General features: G+C 38.7%; 1 protein-coding gene across 5 annotated transcripts in view; it reads left to right on the forward strand.

Moving 5' to 3' along the window:
• The first annotated feature begins 445 nt into the window (after nt 1-445).
• The window catches only part of MBNL3 (muscleblind like splicing regulator 3), an 80,049-nt gene continuing 58,787 nt past the window's right edge, over nt 446-21,707 (forward strand). For 3 of the 5 annotated variants that reach the window (XM_060183599.1, XM_007517017.3, XM_060183600.1), the window contains exon 1: nt 446-1,351. In XM_060183599.1, coding sequence (XP_060039582.1) covers nt 1,175-1,351 — 177 coding nt within the window. In that variant the 5' untranslated portion in view covers nt 446-1,174. Of the gene's footprint in view, nt 1,352-7,336; nt 7,360-21,707 lie in introns of those variants that run through there. The other 2 variants (XM_060183601.1, XM_060183603.1) reach the window with 2 other exon arrangements.

Here is a 21,707-nt window from a genome sequence, read left to right on the forward strand (position 1 = left end):
TAAAGCAACATAGTCCATTTTTCAGATTAACCCCTGTTGCTTTCAGTCAAATCACAGTAAAACCAAGCCTCCCGTCTCTGTTTCTCCATCGCTCCATCTCTCTACTTTTTCCTTCTCTCTCCTTAGTAGACTCTCTCCATCATACCATGCTCTGGCATTTTCTGTGCATTGGACCCCAAAATGCATTTCAGCCCCTGAAACAAATCAAAATGAATCATTTAATCTTTTTTTTCAAATTGGTCATTGTCCAGTCTTATATTGCAGCAGTTCATCCAAGTGGTTACTTCCTTTAACTGCACAGTTCTAATCTGGGAAATGCCCCTTTATCTTGACAGATATTCTGTCAATAACTAGAGATGCTTCCAGTTTTAAATAGACTATGGTTATTTCTTTTCAAAACTAGGTTTAAAACGGAAGCATTCCATTATATTAGCTAATTTTTATTTTTTTTTTCTTGCAGGTTTCTGAAAAGTGCCTTTTCTGAAAACTCTGCTGCTTGGATTCCACTCTAGAGCTGTCCCTTTACAAACCCCTCTCCCTGCCACCCGCCCCTTTCCCCTTCACCCACTTGGTATGCTTTTAGTTCACTCTCAGCAACTTATTCATCTTTTTTTTCTTTGACTCTCCATTTTCATAGTCATTTTCCCTCCTCCTGATTTTGCAGCAAAAAAAAAAATTTTTTTTTTGCAGTTGTAATATCCTTACAAAATTTAACCTTTTGGGCTAAGAAATAGGGAGAAAAAATTTTCTCCTCTTGTCTTGAGACCATCCCACAAATAGAAGGGCAGCCAATAGCATATGCTTTTTGCAAGAATAATTGAAAACATCAACTGGAGAGCACAGAATTCTTTTGAAAGTCTGCCAGTTATCTGAAGTAATTTCAGCAGAGGAACAAAATAAAACACTCAATATCTTAACCTTTACAATTACCTTCTTAGGAGTTGGTCTCTAATTTGATTTTTAGTTATTCTGATACAATTTTATTTTACGATTGGCTTTTTGTTTGACTAGACAGAATTTGACTTTAACGAAAACCTAAGTGCTAACAAAGAAACATTTTACCAAGGCAACCTATTGTCTCTTCACATTTAGTCAGAATTCATTTTAAATCTTTTAACAACAGTAGTAATATTGTCCTAAAGAGGGTGCACTTGATTTTCATTTTGCTTTCAATATGACGGCTGTCAATGTTGCCCTGGTTCGTGATACCAAGTGGCTGACATTAGAAGTCTGTAGAGAATATCAGAGAGGAACTTGCTCTCGAGCTGATGCAGATTGCAAGTTTGCCCATCCGCCAAGAGTTTGCCATGTGGAAAATGGTCGTGTGGTGGCTTGTTTTGATTCTTTAAAGGTGAGTTTCATCTAAATGCATATATTATTAAGTTTGCTGATTCCTGTATTTTTTAAAATAGAATTGCATTGAAAGTACTAAAGTTAATAGTAGTAGCATAGAAGTGGCAACTTTTGTTCGTTTTTAAAGGCACTTATGTAGGTTTTGTGTTTGTATAATGAAGCCAGACTAAAGCTCATTCTATTCAAAGCTGGATCTAAAGAAAAAACATTAAGGATATATACAGGAATGGAACATTGCAGCCTTGCCATACATTACTTCTCTTTATAGGATTTGGATTTTGAATATACTGACCATAATCCTCATGTAAGCTAGAGGAGTGCTTTTCTGAATCATAAATTATTTTGTATGTCATGGAAATATATTTAGCAAGGACAAGTCAGATTTCAGAGGATAAATAAGATCAAACTGAAAGAGTATCTCACTTTCCAGGAAGAAATTCATGACATTTTGTAGCTGATGCATATTTTGAGTCGTTATGACTTAAACATAGTGCTAGAGGGAGTCGGGCAGCAGTGCAGTGGGTTAAGCACATGTGGTGCAAAGCGCAAGGATAGGCATAAGGATCCTGGTTCGAGCCCCCGGGTCTCCACCTGCAAAGGAGTCGCTTCACAGGCGGTGAAACAGGTCTGCAGGTGTCTATCTTTCCCCTTCTCTGTCTTCCTCTCCTCTCTCCATTTCTCTATGTCCTATCCAACAACAACATCAATAACTACGACAATAAAACAACAAGGACAACAAAAGGGAATAAATACATAATAAAAATACTTAAAAAAACATAGTGCTAGAACATTAAGCTCACATAATTTTCTCTCTGAACAGCTGCTGACCAATTTCGTATTTTTAAATACACAATATAGGCAAAGTCCTATTGCCAAGGTCAGCAAACCTGAATGCTATGTACTCAAGTATGAACAAAGCATGAGGACCCAGGAGCTGTTATGTACAATAGAGCAGATATGATTGTAGAACAAGAAAATACACTTGTTTCCTATGTGTTATTAATAGTTAACATAACTTAAAACATATAAGCAAAAACGGTAATATATTTCTGGTTTAGCAATGTTTGTTATGATACATAGAAGATTTGAAAAAATATGTCGAAGTAAATTAAATTTAATAAGAACCTTTTCAATTTATTGATAGTGTATTCAGTCTTATTCACAAAACATCTAGTTCTTGGTCACTAACATTTTTATGGTTGTGCTGACTAAAAGAAAGGCATTCCTCCATCTGAGCGTTCCTTCTGAAAACAAGTTAATCAAGTGATATATCACTTAGGTAGTTACTTTAACTTATGTCACAGTTACTAGCCACTGTTGCAGACCATTACAGTTCAGGAATGGAAGCTTGTTATCTCAAAGACAAAGGCAATTAATTCCTACAATGAAAAAAAAAATCTCTGAATTGCTCTCAATTGCAGCAGACATCAGAGCAAAAGCACTTTTCCATTTTCTTTAGTCGGTTCTTCCGGGTTTCATCTGTAGTTATTTTGTCTGGTATTTAAATTGGTATCTTTAAAACTGCATGTGCCTTGAAAAAAATCACTGGGGTAGTTGGGGGGAGGTGGTCTTTTATTCAGTTTACAGAAATGGGTATTTTGGAGTGTCCTTCACCCAGTCCATAAAGAGGATAGGGCACTGTGCTAGACAATTTAAATAGGTTGTCTTTAGGAGATCTGGGTTATAGACCAAGAACACTACTGTAGCTCATGTCTGCTACTCTATCTGATACAATGTCTCTAATAGATGTTATTTCTTCTACACCTAACTTTCATAGATATTATGAATATTCCAAGCAGATAGCATAATTACAAAAACTATGTGTCACTATGAAAACATACTTGAAGTCTATATGCTATAATGAATTATTTGTTCAGCAGGTTTTTAAACTGAAAAATTAAAAATGTAGTGGAGCAAAAGGCTGAATTGAATGAAATATATTGTTTTACTATCATCTGCAGTCTTGCATAGAAATTGTTCAAAACAATTCTATTATGTTAGGTTTTATCATTTTAAACTAATAACTCAGGTTCAAATGTACACATTTAAATCTGGTTTCCCTGAGTGATAATCAGTTATGCAAGCTAAGGGTCACTGATTTTATAGTTTCCTCTTTGAAAATCTGTCTCTAGCAGAGACATGTGATCTTTCTCATCATTGATAAATTTCACATCAGTTATTTCACATTAAGACAAAAGGATGCCATAAAAGAAATACTTTGAAGAAAAAAATAGTCTGGAAGGTGATTGATAACAAAATTTATATTGTACAAACCCTTTAAAGCTTGACAAATGTTAAATGCAGAAATAACACAGATAATGACCAATGAATATTAATAAGACATGTAATTATTGAAGCACACTGACTGTTCACTGTTTCCAATGTTTTTAAAATGAACTGTGTGTTGCATTAATATCTTTGTGACCAGTCACACAAATTTTAAAGAGAGCTTTAATATGTTGAATATATAGACCTCTCAAACAATTAATTTATTTGTCGTCTGAAGAGCACATTCATTGCAGTTTGCCAAATACTCTCTAGTTCTCTTCTTTTACATTAGTCCTTATCTGTGCTATTCATGAAAGTAGTACTAAGTTGAAGGTAATTGACCTATGTGGATTGTTCTCAGATCATATCTATATTATACAAATAACATGCTTCAATGGATTTTCAAAGCTTCTGTTACACCTCTTATTTTGTATAATCAAAACACTTTAGAAATGCATCTGTGTCATAATGGTTATGCAAAATGGCTTTCATTCCTGAGGCTCTGAGGTTGAATTCCTGGCACCACCACAAGCCAAAACTAAGCAGTCCTTTGGCCAAATAAGTAAGTAAATAATAATAATAATAGGAAAGATAAAAAATGCATCTCTTTCATGAGTAGTTAAGTAAGGGAAACTATGATTTGATGAGTTTTGTGCTGTTGTTTTGGTTTTTTGTTTTGTTTTTGTAAGAATTACTTTAGCACTAAGTGTTTTGCAATATGATAATATTTTGCCTTTATGATAGACAAAGTGGATATAATAACTTCTACTCTCCACAAATGAGGGGCTATTATGAAAATAAAGATAGCATTCTTAGGGGCCAGTTGGGCTTTGAGCTGAAGTTCTATACCCAACACTCCATGAATATTTGGTGTTCATTAATGAAATTTGTGCCATCTCCCATAGAGGTGTAGATAGTCCATATAATAATATCCAGCTACATAAAAGGGTTTTGTGCCATGTTGATGAGCAGCTTTTTTTTTTTTAACTCAGTTCCCTAGTGTGCTTGGAACAGTTTATTTCTACATGTCTCTTCTAACTAACACTTAGTGTCTTGAGTCAATTTCCTGACATTAATGTTTGCTGTTGATCTATATTGATGTGTTTTGTGACTTTCCTTAGATTTAACAAAAGATGATCACAAAGACACCAGCTGAGAATTTGTGTGATCATTTCTGCTGCTAAGATTGTTAGTTTCATGTATTCTGTTTCAGCAGTGGGGAATGATGCCTTGAATTTCCAATATTAGAAGCAGTATGCTATCAACCACCTGTTTTCCAGGAAGCTATACATGTTTTCACTATTTTGTTACAACAAATCACCACTCATCACATCTGTCTGTCTCATTGAACACTATGGTTTATCCACAAACTTTCTCTGAACAAGGAATTAGTAGTACAATTAGTCAGAGGATAATTATATCAGCCAACATACATTACTTAAAAATGGAGTTGCATGAGGACCACACACAAAACTATCCAACACTATCTATTCAAATAAAGGTTTTGATGCCAGGACCTCACCATACACAATTCCACCAATACTGGGCTGATTTTTTCATTGATTTAGACATAGATAGATAGATAACAGATATGAAGATATATACAGGTATACAAGTATATAGGTATATAGATATATAGATATAAAGAGGGGAAATATGTAGAGAGATAACTGAGGAGACATCACATCATTGCTCCAATCTCCATGGAATGTCCCCCAACTCTGTGGTGATTCTATGTGGTACTGAGTCTCAAACTCAGGGACTCATGCATGTATGGCAAAGTACACATTCTAATTGGTTAGCTATCTCCTGGTCCATATATCTTCATATATCACATATGATTCCAAGCATAATCGTATTTAGATATGTGATCCCTATTGTATCTGCATATAGATATGGATCTATCCTAATATATCAGGTTGCCCTGCATTACAAGTCTATTTGACTTTACAATCATAAGTCATAGCAGTTTTTACTAGTTTAAGAATTCATTATTTTATCATAGGGTCACGGCTATTTAGAATCATACGAGCTTCAGCAGAGAGCTGTTCCTGCTGTGGAGTTATATATGCAGCATTCGTCACACTCAGACTCAAGGAAATAATTATTTTTCCTTTATTAGAAGGATTAATGGTTTACAATCACTAGTAAAATATAGTAGTTTGTGCGTAACATTTCACAGTTTTCCACATAACAATTCAAAGCCCTCTAGGTTCTCCTCCTACCATCATGTTCCATGACCTGAACCCTTCCCCTCACCCCAGAGTCTTTTACTTAAATGCAATATACCAACCCCAGTCCAAGTTCTGCTTTGTGTTTTCATATCTTTCATTTTTTTATTATTAATGAATTAGTAATGGTCAAAAAGATTGTGGGATAAGAGAGGTACAATTCATACAGTTCGCACCACCAGAGATTCACATCCCATTCCCTCCATTGGAAACATCTCTATTCTTTATCCCTCTGGGATTATGGACCAAAGATCTTTATGGGGTGCAGAAGGTGGGATGTCTGGTTTCTGTAATTGCTTCTCCACTGAACATTGGCATGGAGAGGTAGATTCATACCGCAGCCTGTTTCTATCTTTCCCTAGTGTGATAGGGCTCTGGGGAAGTGGGGTTTCAGAACATATTGGTGAGGTCGTCTGCCCAGGGAAATCAGATTTGCTTCATTGTAGTATTTTTCAACTTCTGTGAGATCATCCCATATTCATTTTCTTTCTGACTTATCTCACTTAACATGATTCCTTCAAGCTCCATCCAAGATAAGTTGAAGAAAGTGAAATCACCATTTTTAATAGCTGAGTAGTATTCCATTGTGCATATATACTACAATATTCTCAACCACTCATCTATTGTTAGACACCTGGGCTGTTCCCATGTTTTGGCTATTATAAATTGTACTGCTATGAACATAGGAATACACAAATATTTTTGGATAGGTGTGTTTGGTTCCTTAAGATACATCCTCAGGAAAGGAATTGCAGAGTCATAGGGAAGGTCCATTTCAAGCCTTCTGAGAGTTCTCCAGACTGCTCTCCACAGGAGTTAGATCAATTTACATTCCTACCAGTTGTGCACTAGGGTTCCTTTGTCCCCACAACCTTTCCTGCATTTGTTGCTACTAAGGAAATAATATTTTAAAGATCTCTATCAATGACGTTGACCTTTTATCCTTTTCTTGATTTCCATTTTTATCATTAAAGTGGGTTAAACTACTTTGAGATTATAATGTATACTTCTACACCACATCCATCACCAAAATCCTATGCTCACACCCTATCTTCCATGGATAACCACCATAGTTCTCATTTAGAAACTTTTTTTTTTTGCAAGTTCATGTGTATCAGTTCACTAGATTCCACATATGAGTGCAACCACCCGGCAGTAGTCTTTCATCTCTTTATTTTGTTAAGCATAATTGCTTCCAGTTCCATCCATTTTTCCTCAAAGATTACAATATCATCTTTTTTGATTGTAGAGTAATACTCCATGAAATGAGTGAATATATATATATATACATATATATTATATATCATAACTTCTGTTTTAATTGTTATTAACTTTTTATTTATTGGATAGACAGCCAGAAATTGAGAAGAAGAAGGAGATAGAGATGAAGAGAGATAGAGAAACACCTGCAACACTGCTTCACCACTCATGAAGCTTTTCCTTTGCAGATGGGGACCAAGGATTTGAACCCAGGTCATCGCATATTGTAACATGTACACTTAACCAGGTACACCACCACCTCCTGACCCCAAATAACTTTTTTACCAGAACACTGCTCAGTTCTGGTTTGTGATGGTGTGGAAGACTGAACCTGGAACTTTGGAGTCACAGGCATCAATCTGTTGACATAACCATTATGCTATCTATCCCCATACCATAACTTCTTTAGCCAGTTTTTGTTAATGGTAACTTGGCCTGTTTCCAGTCTTTTGTTATTGTGAATAATAATGCAGCTATGAACATAGTGATGCACGTTTCCCTTTGAATTAGTGTTTTGATGTCCTTTGAATAAATGCCAAAGAGTAGTTTTGCTGTATCATATGGTAATTCCTTTTTTCATCTGTTTAAGGACTCTCCACACAGTCTTCCAAAGGTGTAGCACCAGTTTGCATTTCCACCAGCAGTGTAGCAGAATTGCTTTTTCTCCACAACCTCTCCAACACCTGTCATTTCCTGTTTATTAATGTAGGCCATTCTGAGATAGAATCCCAGTGTAGTTTTAATTTGCATTTATTTAATGATAGATTAAGTGAAAAATTATTTTCTTTCTTCCTTTCTTCTTCCCTTCTCCTCCTCCTCCTCCTTCTCCTTCTCTTGGAGCATTTCTTCATATGTCTGTGGGTCATGTGGATTTCTTCTTTAGAAAACAGTCTGTTCAGTTCTTTGACCTAATTTTTTATTGGGTTCATTTTACTTCTTTTGTAGATCTGTGCCAATTCTGTATAGATCTTGTAAGTTTTTAAAATTTTATTTATTTTTAATTGATATTGATGGTTTATAGTAGATACAAGTTTTGTATCATATGTACCACAGTTATCAAAATCATGAAACTAACTGTAGTGTGATGCCATTAGGTAATCTAGAAATTTATTTGGTTTTTCTTTAAAATGTATTTTTTATTATGGGAAGAAGAGAGAGAAGAAGGAGGAGGAGGACAAAGAGGAGGAAGAGGAGGAGGAGGAGGAAGAGGAGGAGGAGGAGGTGGAGGAGGAGGAGGAGGAGGAGGGAGATAGACAAACAGAACCAGAGCACTATTCAACTCTGGCGTAAGGGACTAGCAAGATTGAACTTGGAACACTAAAGGCCTCAAGTTTTCAAGTTCTGTGCTTTAACAGACTGAGCTATCTCCTCATCCCAGAGTATATTTGAACAGCACCAATTTCCTTCCTAATCTCCCTGCTCTGTTTCAAGTTCTTTTTAAAAAATTTTTTTGTATATGAGATGAAACTATTGACAAGACCATAGCATAAGAGGGGTACAATTCCACACAATTCCCACCACCAGAACTCCATATCCCGCCCCCTCCCTTGTTAGCTTACCTGTTCTTTATCCCTGTAGGAGTATGGACCCAAGGTCATTATGGGATGCAGAAGGTGGAAGGTCTGACTTCTGTAATTGCTTCCCCGCTGAACATGGGCATTGACAGGTCGATCCATACTCCCTGTCTGTCTCTCTCTTTCCCTAATGGAGCAGGGCTCTGGGGAAGCAGGGCTCCAGGACACATTGGTGGGGTCATCTGCCCAGGAAATTCCGGTTGGCATCATGGTAGCATCTGGGACCTGGTGGTTGAAAGAGTTAAGATAAGATATAAATCAGAACAAATTGTTGAGTAATCATGAACCTAAAGGCAAGAATATTGCAGATGAAGATTTGGGGCTCTCGGCTTTGGAAAAAGCTAGTAGTTCTATTTTATGTATATTCTTTTTTCTCTTTTTTATTTTTTATTTAAAAAGGAGACATTAACAAAACCATAGGATAGGAGGGGTAAGGAGCCCATGACTTTACTAGTTTTTGCCTGATCCTGACATCTAATATGTAGGTGGACCCAGGTTATTGTCTGAGAAGATGGTGTCATAGTTAGAAAAAGGACTAGAAATCTGGGTCAGGGAAGAGAGCAGCTCCCAAATATGGGAAAATTGTATAAATATTATTAACTGTAAATACCACCTATTTGATCTGGAGCCCACAGTCAGCACAAGAGCCTATGTAACCTCTGTATCCCTCTAGGTCTGAGCTCGCATTCTGTGGTCACAACTAGGAACATCCTAGGCTGCACAAATTTTGGGACCCATCTCCTCAGGTGGTAGGTAGAGTATGTTGTCCAAACTTCCTTCGAAGAATGAAACATTCCCTACCATTGTTGATCCTTATAGGGGACAAGGTCCTATAGAGGCTCACAGAGAGGTCCATTATGTTGTTTCTGATGGAGATGACCAGTGACAGTAGAGAAAGGAATATGTTAAGGTCTAGGCTCATCATGTCTGTGTGGAAATCCCAGGACTCCCTGACTAGGGCCACAGGTGATGGATGGGGTGATCTGGTAGTGACTAATGAGTCATCATTATGTATGCCAGTATCTTGTGCTTATTCAGCTTTTGTAGTCCTTACTTTGTCTGACAAGGTTAGTTTTGGAATGACTTAAGCAAGTGTAATAGGAAGTAGGTGAGGAGGGTGTCTAGGTCTAAGTAGAAACTATTTCATTAGGTACCTTATGGTGTCTTTTTAGGTCTTTCTACTTGCTTGCTGCATTTATTGATTCACTGCAAACTCTTGGGCACCTTTGCTTTAAGTTCCATATTTTCCCCTAACTTGTGGATACATGTGTACGTATGCTCTATCTCATGGGACCTGTTCTATATCTAGGCTTTGAGGTTTTGTTAAGAAGTGTACCACCCGACATGGAATTAAGGAGTCATATGAACTAGGAAAGGTTTCACCATAGTAATGAACCTAAAGGGTTGACATTCCATGCACGATGTCTCTGGACACAGTCCGAAGTGAAACATGCCAAGGTGGGTGGTACTGGTTGCTTTGATTAGGTTGGGACCAGCAGATGCAGTATCATTTGGTATGAATTGAGAGAAGCCTGCAGGGAAGTGAGCCCTACCCTAGAGGTTCCAGGACTGGGAGAAATATAGGCTTTATAGATAAAAGAGAAGGTTCCTGCTGTCTTAGGGCTTAAGAAAGCAACAGATAGTTATTGCTATGAGCAAATTATTTGGCAATTGGTTTAACTTTGAAAATCCCATTGTTAGGATTTGCTGTATTGTACAAGACCTCACCATAATTTATGTCCTTTAATGCTATTTACATATAGCTGTATCTTATAAAATAACGCCACCAGTTGCTTCTGCTTTCCCTGGTCTAAGCTTTTTGGAGACTTAATATTTCAAAGAACAAGTCATTATTGGAAATGTATTAGCATTTTGAGCCTACTGCTTTCAATCTGATTACCAATTTGAAGTCTTAAATTCTATTCCAGGATTCCACATTGAACTTACCTGTAGTGTCTCCTGAGACATCTCTAGTCCATGGTAGTTCTTCACCCTTTCCTTCTCAGTCATGATCTTAATATTTTGGATGAATTCTGGGCAGTGACTTTGTAAAAACTGTCTTTCCATTTGGGTTTATTGAATACTTTCTCATGCTTTCATTGAGGTCATTGATCTTATGTTTTTGGCAAGAAAGCCACAGAAATTATGTCCTTCATGTGTAAAGACATGAAAATGATGTATATTACCACTCATTATGCTAACCTTAATCACTTGATTAAGGTGATGGCTGCTGAGTGTTTCTGCTGTGAAGTGATGCATCGCCTTTTTGTGAAAATTGATATATTCTTTCTTTGTTCATCATCTCCCACACCATGTCCTGATTATTAGGTACATCCCAATATCCAAACTGTCCACATATGAACAAGCCATCATCTTAGAACTGATGGGTAATGAACTTATATAATTATCACCAATCAATGGGGAAAATGAATCAAGAATATGAGGAGAAAATAACAGTGGGGCCAGCAAAAATGTTCACCTGGATAGTTAGTGATCTGCTTTGCAATGTGCATGACCCAAGTTTGAGCCTGACCCCCACCACACTGAAGTAAGCTTTGGTGCTGTGGTCTTTTTCTTTTTCCTTTCCTTCAGGATTATCACTGGGGCTCAGTGCCTACACTACGAATTCACTGCTCCTGGTGGCCATTTTTCCTTTTTTAATTTTTTCTCTCTGAACCCATATTATTCCATAGGACAGAGAGAAATTGAAAGAGGAGGGGGATAGAGAGGGAGAGAAGAAAAGTAGACATCTGCAGATATTCTTTACCAGTTGTGAGGCATCCACGCTGCAGGTGGTGGTAGGGGGATCAAATCCGGCTCCTTGGAAGGGTCTTTGAACTGAGTACTATGTGCACTTGACCAGGTGCACCACTGCCAGGCCCCAGGTGTTGTGGTCTTTTTCACTCTCCGTGCCTCTTTACCTCTCTCTGTCTAAGAGAAAAAAAAGAAAGAAAAATAAACTATTGTAAGTAACAGCAAAAAGAAGACAGAAAACTGAGAATGGGAAGCCTAAGAAATATTGTGATGTGTGTGTTCCTGTCACTTTACCTGTAGGGGGACCCCCTGTTGTAGTCTCTGACCCCAACCACTTCCTACTACCTATAGTTTATGCTTTTGCACCGGGAAGCAGATTTTTCTGCACTTATTTTCTTGATATTATCTCTGCTCTGTGACTTTAAAAATTCTGCAATTCTATGAACTGAGAGAAAAATCACCAAAGAATATTTTAATCATGCTAAAAGTAACAGTAAAGTGTAAATGAAATCTAGTAAAATGCCCCATTACCCACTACTACGCTAACATGTTTACGTGCTTCCTTCTGATTTTTTCTTTTATGTAACTGTATAAAGGGCAGCACACAAACCTTATCTCACTCGCTTCCTCACAGAATCTGGTTTCTCTCCCTCCCTCTTGCTGATCCTGGAAATCCAGCCTTTGCCTGTCTTTATCCTTCCTGCCAGCTTTATGTTTTTCCAGGACAGCAAAAAAGAGTTGTTGATACTACCTTGTCTCATCCCATTCACATATTTTAAATGGATTCATATCACCTGTGGTGAGGTGACTATTTTTCTGATTAGAAGAAAAATCAAACACCCTTACAGATACTATTGTATGGAAACAAAGATGTTTTTCCCCTCAAAAACAAAACTGTGATGCTATTACTTACTAATGAAACACTCCACATGTTGGTTTACGTCTTTTCAAAAGTTAATGGTAGCTTCATCTTTTCTCCCCTCCATTTTATTGGCTAGGATGAAGAGAAATTGAGAGAGGATGGGGGAGATAAAGAGGGGGAGAGGAATATCGACACCTGCAGACCTGCTTCACCACTTGTGAAGCATCCTTCCTGCAAGTGGGGAGCCAAGGGCTCGAACCTGGATCCTTGTGTGGGTCCTTGAACATTGTAGTATGTGCACTTAACCCGGTGCGCCACTGCCTGGCCCTCTGTATCTTTTTAAAATGGTTTCAAATTTACAGGGATAGTTCACCAGGTAGGTTGTATACCTTGTCATATTGAGCAGCCAGAGGAAGCTTCATTACCATGGTGTTTCCCCCTCCGTCTCTAGTTAAATGTAAAAGTGACCTAGGGCAGTGAATTTGTGCGTGTGCAAGACTCCAGCCCTGTGGGGCAGGGTGGGGGGGGAGTTTTGTTTCTTACATGGAATTTCAAACCCTTTCCATATATATGAAGAATTAATATTTGAGAAAGATATTCTACTTAAAAAAATTTGAGGGCTGGGTGGTGGCACACCTGGTTGAGTTACAGTGCATGTTACAGTGCACAAGGACCCAGGTTCGATCCCCTAACCTCCACAAGTGGTGAAGCAGTGCTGCAGGTCTCTCTCTCTTTTTCTATCTCTGTCTCTCTATCTCTCTCTGTCTCTCTCTCTTTCTCTCTCTCAGTCTCTCTCTATCTCCCTTTCTGTCACCCTCTTCCCTCTCTATTTCTGGCTGTCTCTATCAAATAAATACAAGTAAAAAAGGATTTAAATATTTATTAAAAACATTTCCAAATAATATGAGGCCATCAGAAGTTATTTCAACTAGGCAATACTAATGTTTAAAATCCCATCTTCATGATACTGACTCTAATCTTTACAACTATCTTTTCTTTTTTTTTTTTTTTTTTTTTTTTTATTTAAATTTTTAGTTTAAGAAAGGATTAGTGAACAAAAGCATAAGGTAGGAGGGGTACAACTCCACACAATTCCCACCACCCAATCCCCATAACCCACCCTCTCCCATGATAGCCTTCCCATTCTCTAGCCCTCTGGGAGCATGGACCCAGGGTCGTTGAGGGTTGCAGAAGGTAGAGGGTCTGGCTTCTGTAATTGCTTCCCCGCTGAACATGGGCGTTGACTGGTCGGTCCATACTCCCAGTCTGCCTCTCTCTTTCCCTAGTAAGGTGTGTCTCTGGGGAAGCTGAGCTCCAGGACACATTGGTGGGGTCTTCAATCCAGGGAAGCCTAGCCAGCATCCTGGTGGCATCTGGAACCTGGTGATTGAAAAGAGAGTTAACATACAAAGCCAAACAATTTGTTGAGCAAACATGGATCCCAAGATTGGAATAGTGGAGAGGAAGTGTTGGGGAGGTACTCACTGCAAACTCTAGTGTAATCCTGCTTTGCAAAACAACTATCTTTTCTAAGCTTTACCACTAGGTAGGTTATGTTTCACTAGCTTCATGGTTTTGGAAAATACCCTTGTTCCTAACTTTCAGCTCCCTTGGAAACTAGACTCTCACTAGCACCCCCTGGAGTTACTCAGCATTTAGATGAAATGATCTTAGTAACAGAGCCTAGCACACGAAAAGAACTCAAGAAATACCTTTTCTTTTTAAATTTCGTTTTATATTTTTACTCTCACCACCAAAGGTATGTGTCCCTATCTCCACCCCACTACAGTGGAGCTAAAAATCTACCCACCCCCACTCCCAGGCTCAGTCAGATCTTCAGAAATATCCTTTCATGAAATAACTCCCAGGTACCATGAAAATGGGAAATAAAATTAAGCTATGATAGTACTAGAAAAATACAGGGGGTGGGGCGGGTGGTGGCTCACCCAGTTGATTAAATACACATATTACCAAGTACAAGGACTCAGGTTTGAGCCCCATCCCTTCTCCCCACCACCAGGGGCTCTGCTTCCCTAGCAGTGAAGCAGGCCTGCAGATGTTTATCTTCTTCTCTATCTCCCTGTCCTTTCTCAACTTCTCTCTGTCCTATCTAATAGAAAAATTAGAAAAGAAATAAAAAGAAATAATTGGCCACCAGGAGCAGTGGATTTGTAGTGCTGGCACCAAGCCCTAGTGATATCTCTCGTGGCAAAAAAGAAAAAAAAAATGCAGAGGAAAACTTATGATCCTGACATGGGCTAGTCCTTGCTACGCATTCTATTAATGGAGGGAACACTAATGATGGAGGAGTTAGTAAAACTGAGCACACAATTAAAAAATCACTACTAAATGACAGAAAGCACAACAAAGTAAAGAACTCAGGCAGTAATTTGGAAACTTGTTGCTCTGTATGGCAGAGAAAGACTGAGATTTTACTATCCAATCTCTTTTATTACAATAAAAACACTCAAATATTTTCTTACACAAATAAGCTGATGCCATAAACAAACAGAGCAAGATAGGCTGATACAACCAATTCACCCCTGGGGACAGTTTGTTGAGCCTGTTGACACAGCTGCTCAGAGAAAGAGATGCGTTTCAGCTGTCCCCATCTAAATGTGCTCATACTACTCCCTCTCTCGCATTCAGTTCAGAGGACTTTCACTTTCTTTTTATTTGTTTTAGATAAAGATAGAGCTGTAGAGAGAGATAAAGAAATCGTAGCACCGAAACTTCCATCAGTATGGTGTGGGCCAGGCTTGAACCTGGGTCATGCATAAGGTGTAAAACAAAGTCCAAGTGAGCTATTTCGATGGCCCAACTTTCATTTTCTACTCACTTAATTTCTGAATGTTTCAATTTTCTTTTACAAATGTGTTGGTTTTGATAAGAGAAAGAAGGAAAGAAAGAAAGGGGAGGGAGAGAAAGAGAGAAGAAGAAGAAGATGAAGAAGAAGGAGAAGAAGAAGAAGGGAGGAAGGAGGGAAGGAGGGAAGGAGGGAAGGAGGGAAGGAGGGAAGGAAGGAAGGAAGGAAGGAAGGAAGGAAGGAGGGAAGGAAGGGGGGTGAGCATTTTAGGCAGGTTAGCCTGTAAGGGGAAACCAAAATAATCTTCATTAAAAAAGTTGAAGGAAGTGTGTTAAGTGAGATAAACCAGAAGAAGAAGGATAAATATCAGATAAACTCACTTATAAGTAGTACTTAAGAAGCAAGCTTGAACAGGTCAAAACTTGGACTGGATAAGATGTATAGTAACAAAACAGAGGACTCTGGACTAAGGGTAGAAGCATCTGGTAACCAGTACTCAAAGGTGAAAAGATATTGGAGTTGGTGATGTGAGTGGTGTGCAGAAACCTATCGCTGAGACATGAAAAACTGTACTCACATATCAGCAACTTCCCTGTAAACCATTATTTCCCTCAGTGAAATGACCTGAAAAAAGGAAATTTATATAATATTTTCATACTCATATCTTGAGAGAAAAGGTAAGGACTTACTTAGTTCTACATCCTGGAATTGAGAGTATATGTTCCAAATGCCTTCCTTCTACCTCCCTCCACTAGTGTTGGTAGATTTGATAGATGATGGGTGGGTGGGTGGACAAACAGATGGATGGACAAATGGGCAGATGGAAGGATGGTAATAGGTATATAGACATATCAGACTCATTTTTTATTGGTTCATGTTCACACTTATTCAAATGTATGCTACCACACCATGCCCACCACTATAATGCCAATATATTCCCCAGTCCCATAGACTCCATTTTTTCTGATTCATTTATCCAGTCACTGATTACTTACTGAGAAATAGTTACAAGTTACAATAGTCCCAAACAGTCCTAGGCAAGGGTATCAAGCAGTGACCTAGAAACACAAACACACCCATGCAACAGTTAGTCTAGTCAGAGGTAAACAAAAAAAATAAATATTTAGTTTAATAATATATTGTCAGTTAGGAAGAAAAATGAACTGGGAAGGACACGGCGAATTGCAGAAACTGCTGTTCCAGAGATCCAGAAGTTTTTTTCATACTTGAGGAGATGGTGAGGGAATGATCTATGAGACTTTCAGAATATTCCAAGCAAAGAAAAAACGGCAGCACAGACCCTGAAGCAGAAATGTGTTTAAGAATATCTGGTGTATTTTAAGAATATCAAGCTCATGAGGCAGGCATAGGGAGAGGGGTCAAGTTGGAGTAGAACGTGGCAAAGAGCAGTAGACGAGGTCAAAAGTCAAAGTGGTAACAGGTTTGGGAAGATTTAGCTAGACCTGTGTCTATAATAGCAAAGACTCAGGGAACAAGGAATAACATCATTGCAAGACTGGCCAGCTCCTCATGGGGCGCGAGCGCTTCCACACTTCGATCATCCTCTCTGGCATTATGCTATTCCACTGCAGAATACTGTGCCCCAGTATGGTTCCGTAGCCCCCATGTCCACTTGGTCGATTCCAAATTATATTCCTCCATGAGGATAATTTCTGGAACCATCCGTTCTACCCCGGTTCCATGGCTGCCAGTTCTTAGCAACATCGCCCCGCCAGATATTCGTCGGGATGCGGCATCATCTGAGTTCATTTCCCACGTCTACGCTCGACCGGACCTGCCAATATACGCGGATATCTTCGCCCACTCTGTCCAACGCTTGACGTCTCGTCACCCAATCTGGTCCCCTACGCCTACACTGAACTTCTCTGTTCCAGTCTCTTGGAAACAGAGTTGGCAGTCAGCTGAGGTAAAGAACAAACACCTCATCACAGACCCCTGCAAGCGTCAACCTGGCTTTGACCTAGCACGTTATGATTGGGCCCTCCTCAATCGCTATCGAACAGGCCATGGGCGGTGTGCCGCTATGTTCCATCGCCGGGGAGCCAGAGACGACCCGAACTGCCCCTGTGGCTACAGACAGACTATGACCCACATAGTCAACGACTGCCACCTCTCCAGATTCAAAGGAGGTCTCGAAACTTTACATCAGGCTCAACCTGACGCTGTTGACTGGCTACGGAAGAAGGGCAAACACTAGAAGAAGAAGGGAACAAGGAAGAGCATCCCCTGTGTGACCTCAGATGAGGAAGGACCCTGGAAGCCTATTTTGAGATTCTCTGGAACCTCCAGTTGTGTCTCTTTTTCCTATCCCCTTTGCTCTATAGCCTCCTTTTTCTGGAAAAAAAGAAAAAAAAAACCCTTAGCCATTAAGTATGATTGAGCCTTGCAAGTCTTTCTGTAATCTTAGCCACTAGTTTGGCCTGTGAATGAGCCTTGTGGGCTTTTCTGGCAAAATTTTTCCCAGGCAATATTTCTCATATGCTGTTTATTTGATGATTTATTGTCATTTTATTGACACGTCATTACATTTTAACATAATCTGTATCAGATGTGTATCATGGGAAACATTTCTACCTAAAAATCATTCTTGAATTTTATGAAGGGATTGCTTTTACTTTCCCTTTTGAGTTTTTTTTTTTACTTTTTGAAAAAATGATATAGTTTAATAATACAAACATTCCAAAAGCAAAGGGCTGTCAATTGATGAATAAACAAAATGATTTGATAAATAAAAGGCAGCTTGTGTATACAGTGGAATATTACTCAGCTACAAAAAGAAATGAAGCTTTACTATATGCTACAACATGGGTATACCTTAAAATATTATAAGTGAAATAAATCAATTATGAAAGATCCCATTTTATATGTTTTCATTTCTATGGATTATTCAGAGGCTACAAATCAGAGACACAAACAGATTAGTGGTTGCATGGGAGCACAGGGTAAGAAAAGGTTAGAATAAGGGCAGTAGGAAGAGACTGCTAATGGGTACAAAGTTTCTTAAAACACAATGTTCTGGAGCCAGACAGAAGTGGATATTCAAACAACTTGGTTAACGAACTGAAAACCACTGCTCTGTACATTTTAGAAAGGTAAACTTGATGGCTTATAAACAATGTCTGAATTAAAAAGTGAAAAAAGAAGTTGAGTATCAAGAGGTATGCAGTAAAGTTTCCTTATCATTTCCTTTCTCTGCTGAACCAATTGACCTCCTCATCAATCTGCTTCATTTTCTCTTTCCCCTATGCATGCTTTATGTGTATGCAAGCAGGTATGGACATATCCATACTCCCCCTTTGCACAAACAATAACATATTATTCTCCTTGCTTTTGTTCAATTAATTATGTAAGATATACTACACTGACATTAATCAAAGGACTTGTAGTTGCTAGATTTATATTCAAGATAAACAAGGCTCTAGTTAGTAAATAAGTGATGCTGGTGTCTTGTTAGGTAGCGTAGACTTATGTGAGTCTTCTCTTGGGGCACACTAGTCAAACAAACTTAAGTGAACAGAGAATAAAGACAACCAGGTTTCTCATCATCATAGAAGAGTTGGTGCCTAGGATGAATTTCTTAATATGGATTAAAGTGTACTATGAACTAATCTCTATTTCAGCATGTACATAGATGTGTGTAGGAATGGACATAGATGTATTCATGTTTATAGGCCCCACTCTGAGGACCTGGAAGGAATGATGCCCCAATAGAACTAAGCACTCTGGACCCCATGTCCTGAATTTTTTAATTGATTTAGTAATGATTGACAAGGTTTTAGGATAAGATGGGTACAATTACACACAATTCCCACCACTAGAGTTCTGTATCCTATCTCCTCTATTGGAAGCTTTCCTATTCTTTAACCCTCTAGGAGTATGGACCCAGGATCATTACTGGGTGCAGAAGGTGGGATGTCCGGTTTCTGTAATTGCTTCTCCATTGGACATGGGCATTGGCAGGTTGATCCATATTCCCAGCCTGTTTCTGTCTTTCCCTAGTGGGTCAGGGCTCTGGAGGGATGGGGTTCCAGGACTCATTGATAAGGTCCTCTGCACAGGGAAGTCAGGTTGGCGTCATGGTAGCAACTAGCAGAACAAATTATTTAATAACCAGAACCCTAAAGGTTAGCCTATATCAGATGAAATTTGGGGTCTCCATTTTGGAAGAAGCTAGAAAGTCTATTTTAGGTATAGTCCAAGGGTCCCACCAGTTAACTCATTTTTGCCTGAGCCTGACAGCTAACATGCAGGTGGGCTAAAGTTATTGCCTGGGGAGATGGTGCCACTCAAGGAAGACAAGTGTGAAATGAGTGCAGCCTAGAATGTTCCTAGCCATGACCATGGAATGCAAGCTCAGACCTACAGAGATGCAGAGGTTATGCAGGCTCCTGTGCCGAATATGAATAGGTGGGCCCCAGGTCAGATAGATGGGGTTTACAGCTAATGGCATTTATATATTTTCCCCATGTCTGGGAGCTACTCTGTGCCCTGATCCAGCTTTCTACTCCTATTTCTAACTCTGACACTAGTTACTGGTTTCTAATACTCTCTGCCAGTAAAAGGAAACTGGGCTCCTTAGAATGATGACTTGATGCTGGGTTGAGGGAGGGAAATACAAGATGAGCCCTTCGTGTCTTGTGGTGTCAGAAGGTAAGAGAGAGAGGCCAGGTGGTGGGGCACCTGGTTGAGCGCACATGTTACAATGTGCAAGGACCCACGTTCGATCCCTTGGTTCCCACCTGCAGGGGGAATGCTTCACCAGTGGTGAAGCAGGGCTGCAGGTGTCTCTCTGTCTCTCTCTCTCCCCGTCATCCCCTTCCCTCTTGATTTCTATCTGTCTATACAATAAATAAATAAAGATAATTAATAATTTTTTAAAAAGAAGGTGTGAAAGAGTTTGAGAATGGATGAGCTATGGCAAGAAGGCACAGGAGCCTGTCAGAGGACTCTTACAGTGACTAAAGTGTCAAGGAACAGTAACAAAATGGAGGAGACTATGGAGACATGACAAATAAATACAGTGTGGGATCCTTGATTGGATCCTGCAACAGAGAAAGGATCTTAATTAAGGAGTAAATTTTTAAAAAGACTCCAGAAGCTGGGGAGGTGACTCAGTTGGTAGACCATAGGATCGTCTTGCATAAAGTCCTTGGTTTGATCCCCAACAAACACATATACTAGAGCTGAGCAATAAATCTTACAAAACCAAATAAAATCTGTAGTTTACTTGGTAGTATAGAGTTAATTTACTTGTGTTAAGTTTCCTGGTTTTGATAGCTGTGTTATGTATGGTATGTAAGTTGTTGACATTATAGGGATCTATAATAAAAGGGTATGCAAGGAATCTCTTTTTGCAGTTTTTACATATGCCTGAAATTATTTCTAAGTCTTATGTTTTAGAAGTTTATCTTTTCACACTCCTGAAAAATACAGTGATGTAAAACCGAGCTCACCTCAAAAAAGTTAGCTTTATGAGTCCTACACATGCATTTACTTTCTTTTGATGTACAGAAATGCACATCAAAATATAGGCTTTTTGATGTATTTTATTTTGCTTTTTTTTAAAACAAAAGTCTTGTGTATAATAATGAGAAAATTATAAAATCCATGACTGTTCCTGGAACAAACCCCAAATAATTTATGAAATCATATAACTAAATAAGAAAGCATTCTTAGGAATGGCCACACTTCACAAACCTAGCAAATCAACAACTTGAACTGCATTAGGGAAACTTTTCAGCTCCAGCTTTTACCATTTTCAAATGAGGAAACTGAAGATCCACTGGGGAATAATCACTTATTCAAAATCACATAAGAAGTTATCAAAAGAGTCTGTGAACTGTAGTGTTCTTTCAATCATTTGTATTTCCTCCTATGGGATAGAAGAAATGGAGAAAATATCAATTGAGATATTGTTTATTTGAACCAAAACATCTGGACTTTATCATTCTCAGACCATTCCCCATGACATTAGGATGCATTGCTTGCATTTTTTTTAAATGTTTTTTTTTCTTCACTTTCTGTACTTCACGCACTGGAAAAAGTTACTATTCCCTTTCAGAAAACCTCCTACATTGTTGTTGTTGTTATTTTGTTCTTATGATGCAGTATTCAGATTAGGGCTTAATTACACTTCCTATCTAGTTCTTTGAAATCATTTGAGCTGTTAATTTTGAGAAGGAGGAAGAGTGGCAGGGTGATATATTTTGGGAGTAAATTTTTGCAAAGTTATCTAGCTTAATGATTGTAAACTTTAATGGCTGAGGGTTGGGATGCTGAGTTGCCTCTACTCCCTTTTCCTTCGTTCTCCACAAATCTTGTATTGCTGAATTAGCTAGCCAGGACTGGGTATTATAACTGGCTATAGATCATAGCCATCTCCCCTGAATGCCAAGTCTTTGATGTCTGACTCTGTTCTATACTCATTAGTACAATGCTGAGCTGGTTAGGGAGGGACCTATCACAGGTCAGCTGAAAATATTGCAGTAGTAGTTCATTCAGCCTCATTATGGGCCAACTATAGTAAAATAAGTTGGAATCTAATACAACTCATTAAAAACTTGTTTTATGGGAGCATA

This window comes from Erinaceus europaeus, chromosome X (genome assembly GCF_950295315.1).
Source record: "Erinaceus europaeus chromosome X, mEriEur2.1, whole genome shotgun sequence".
In the NCBI taxonomy this organism is placed as follows: Eukaryota; Metazoa; Chordata; class Mammalia; order Eulipotyphla; family Erinaceidae; genus Erinaceus; species Erinaceus europaeus.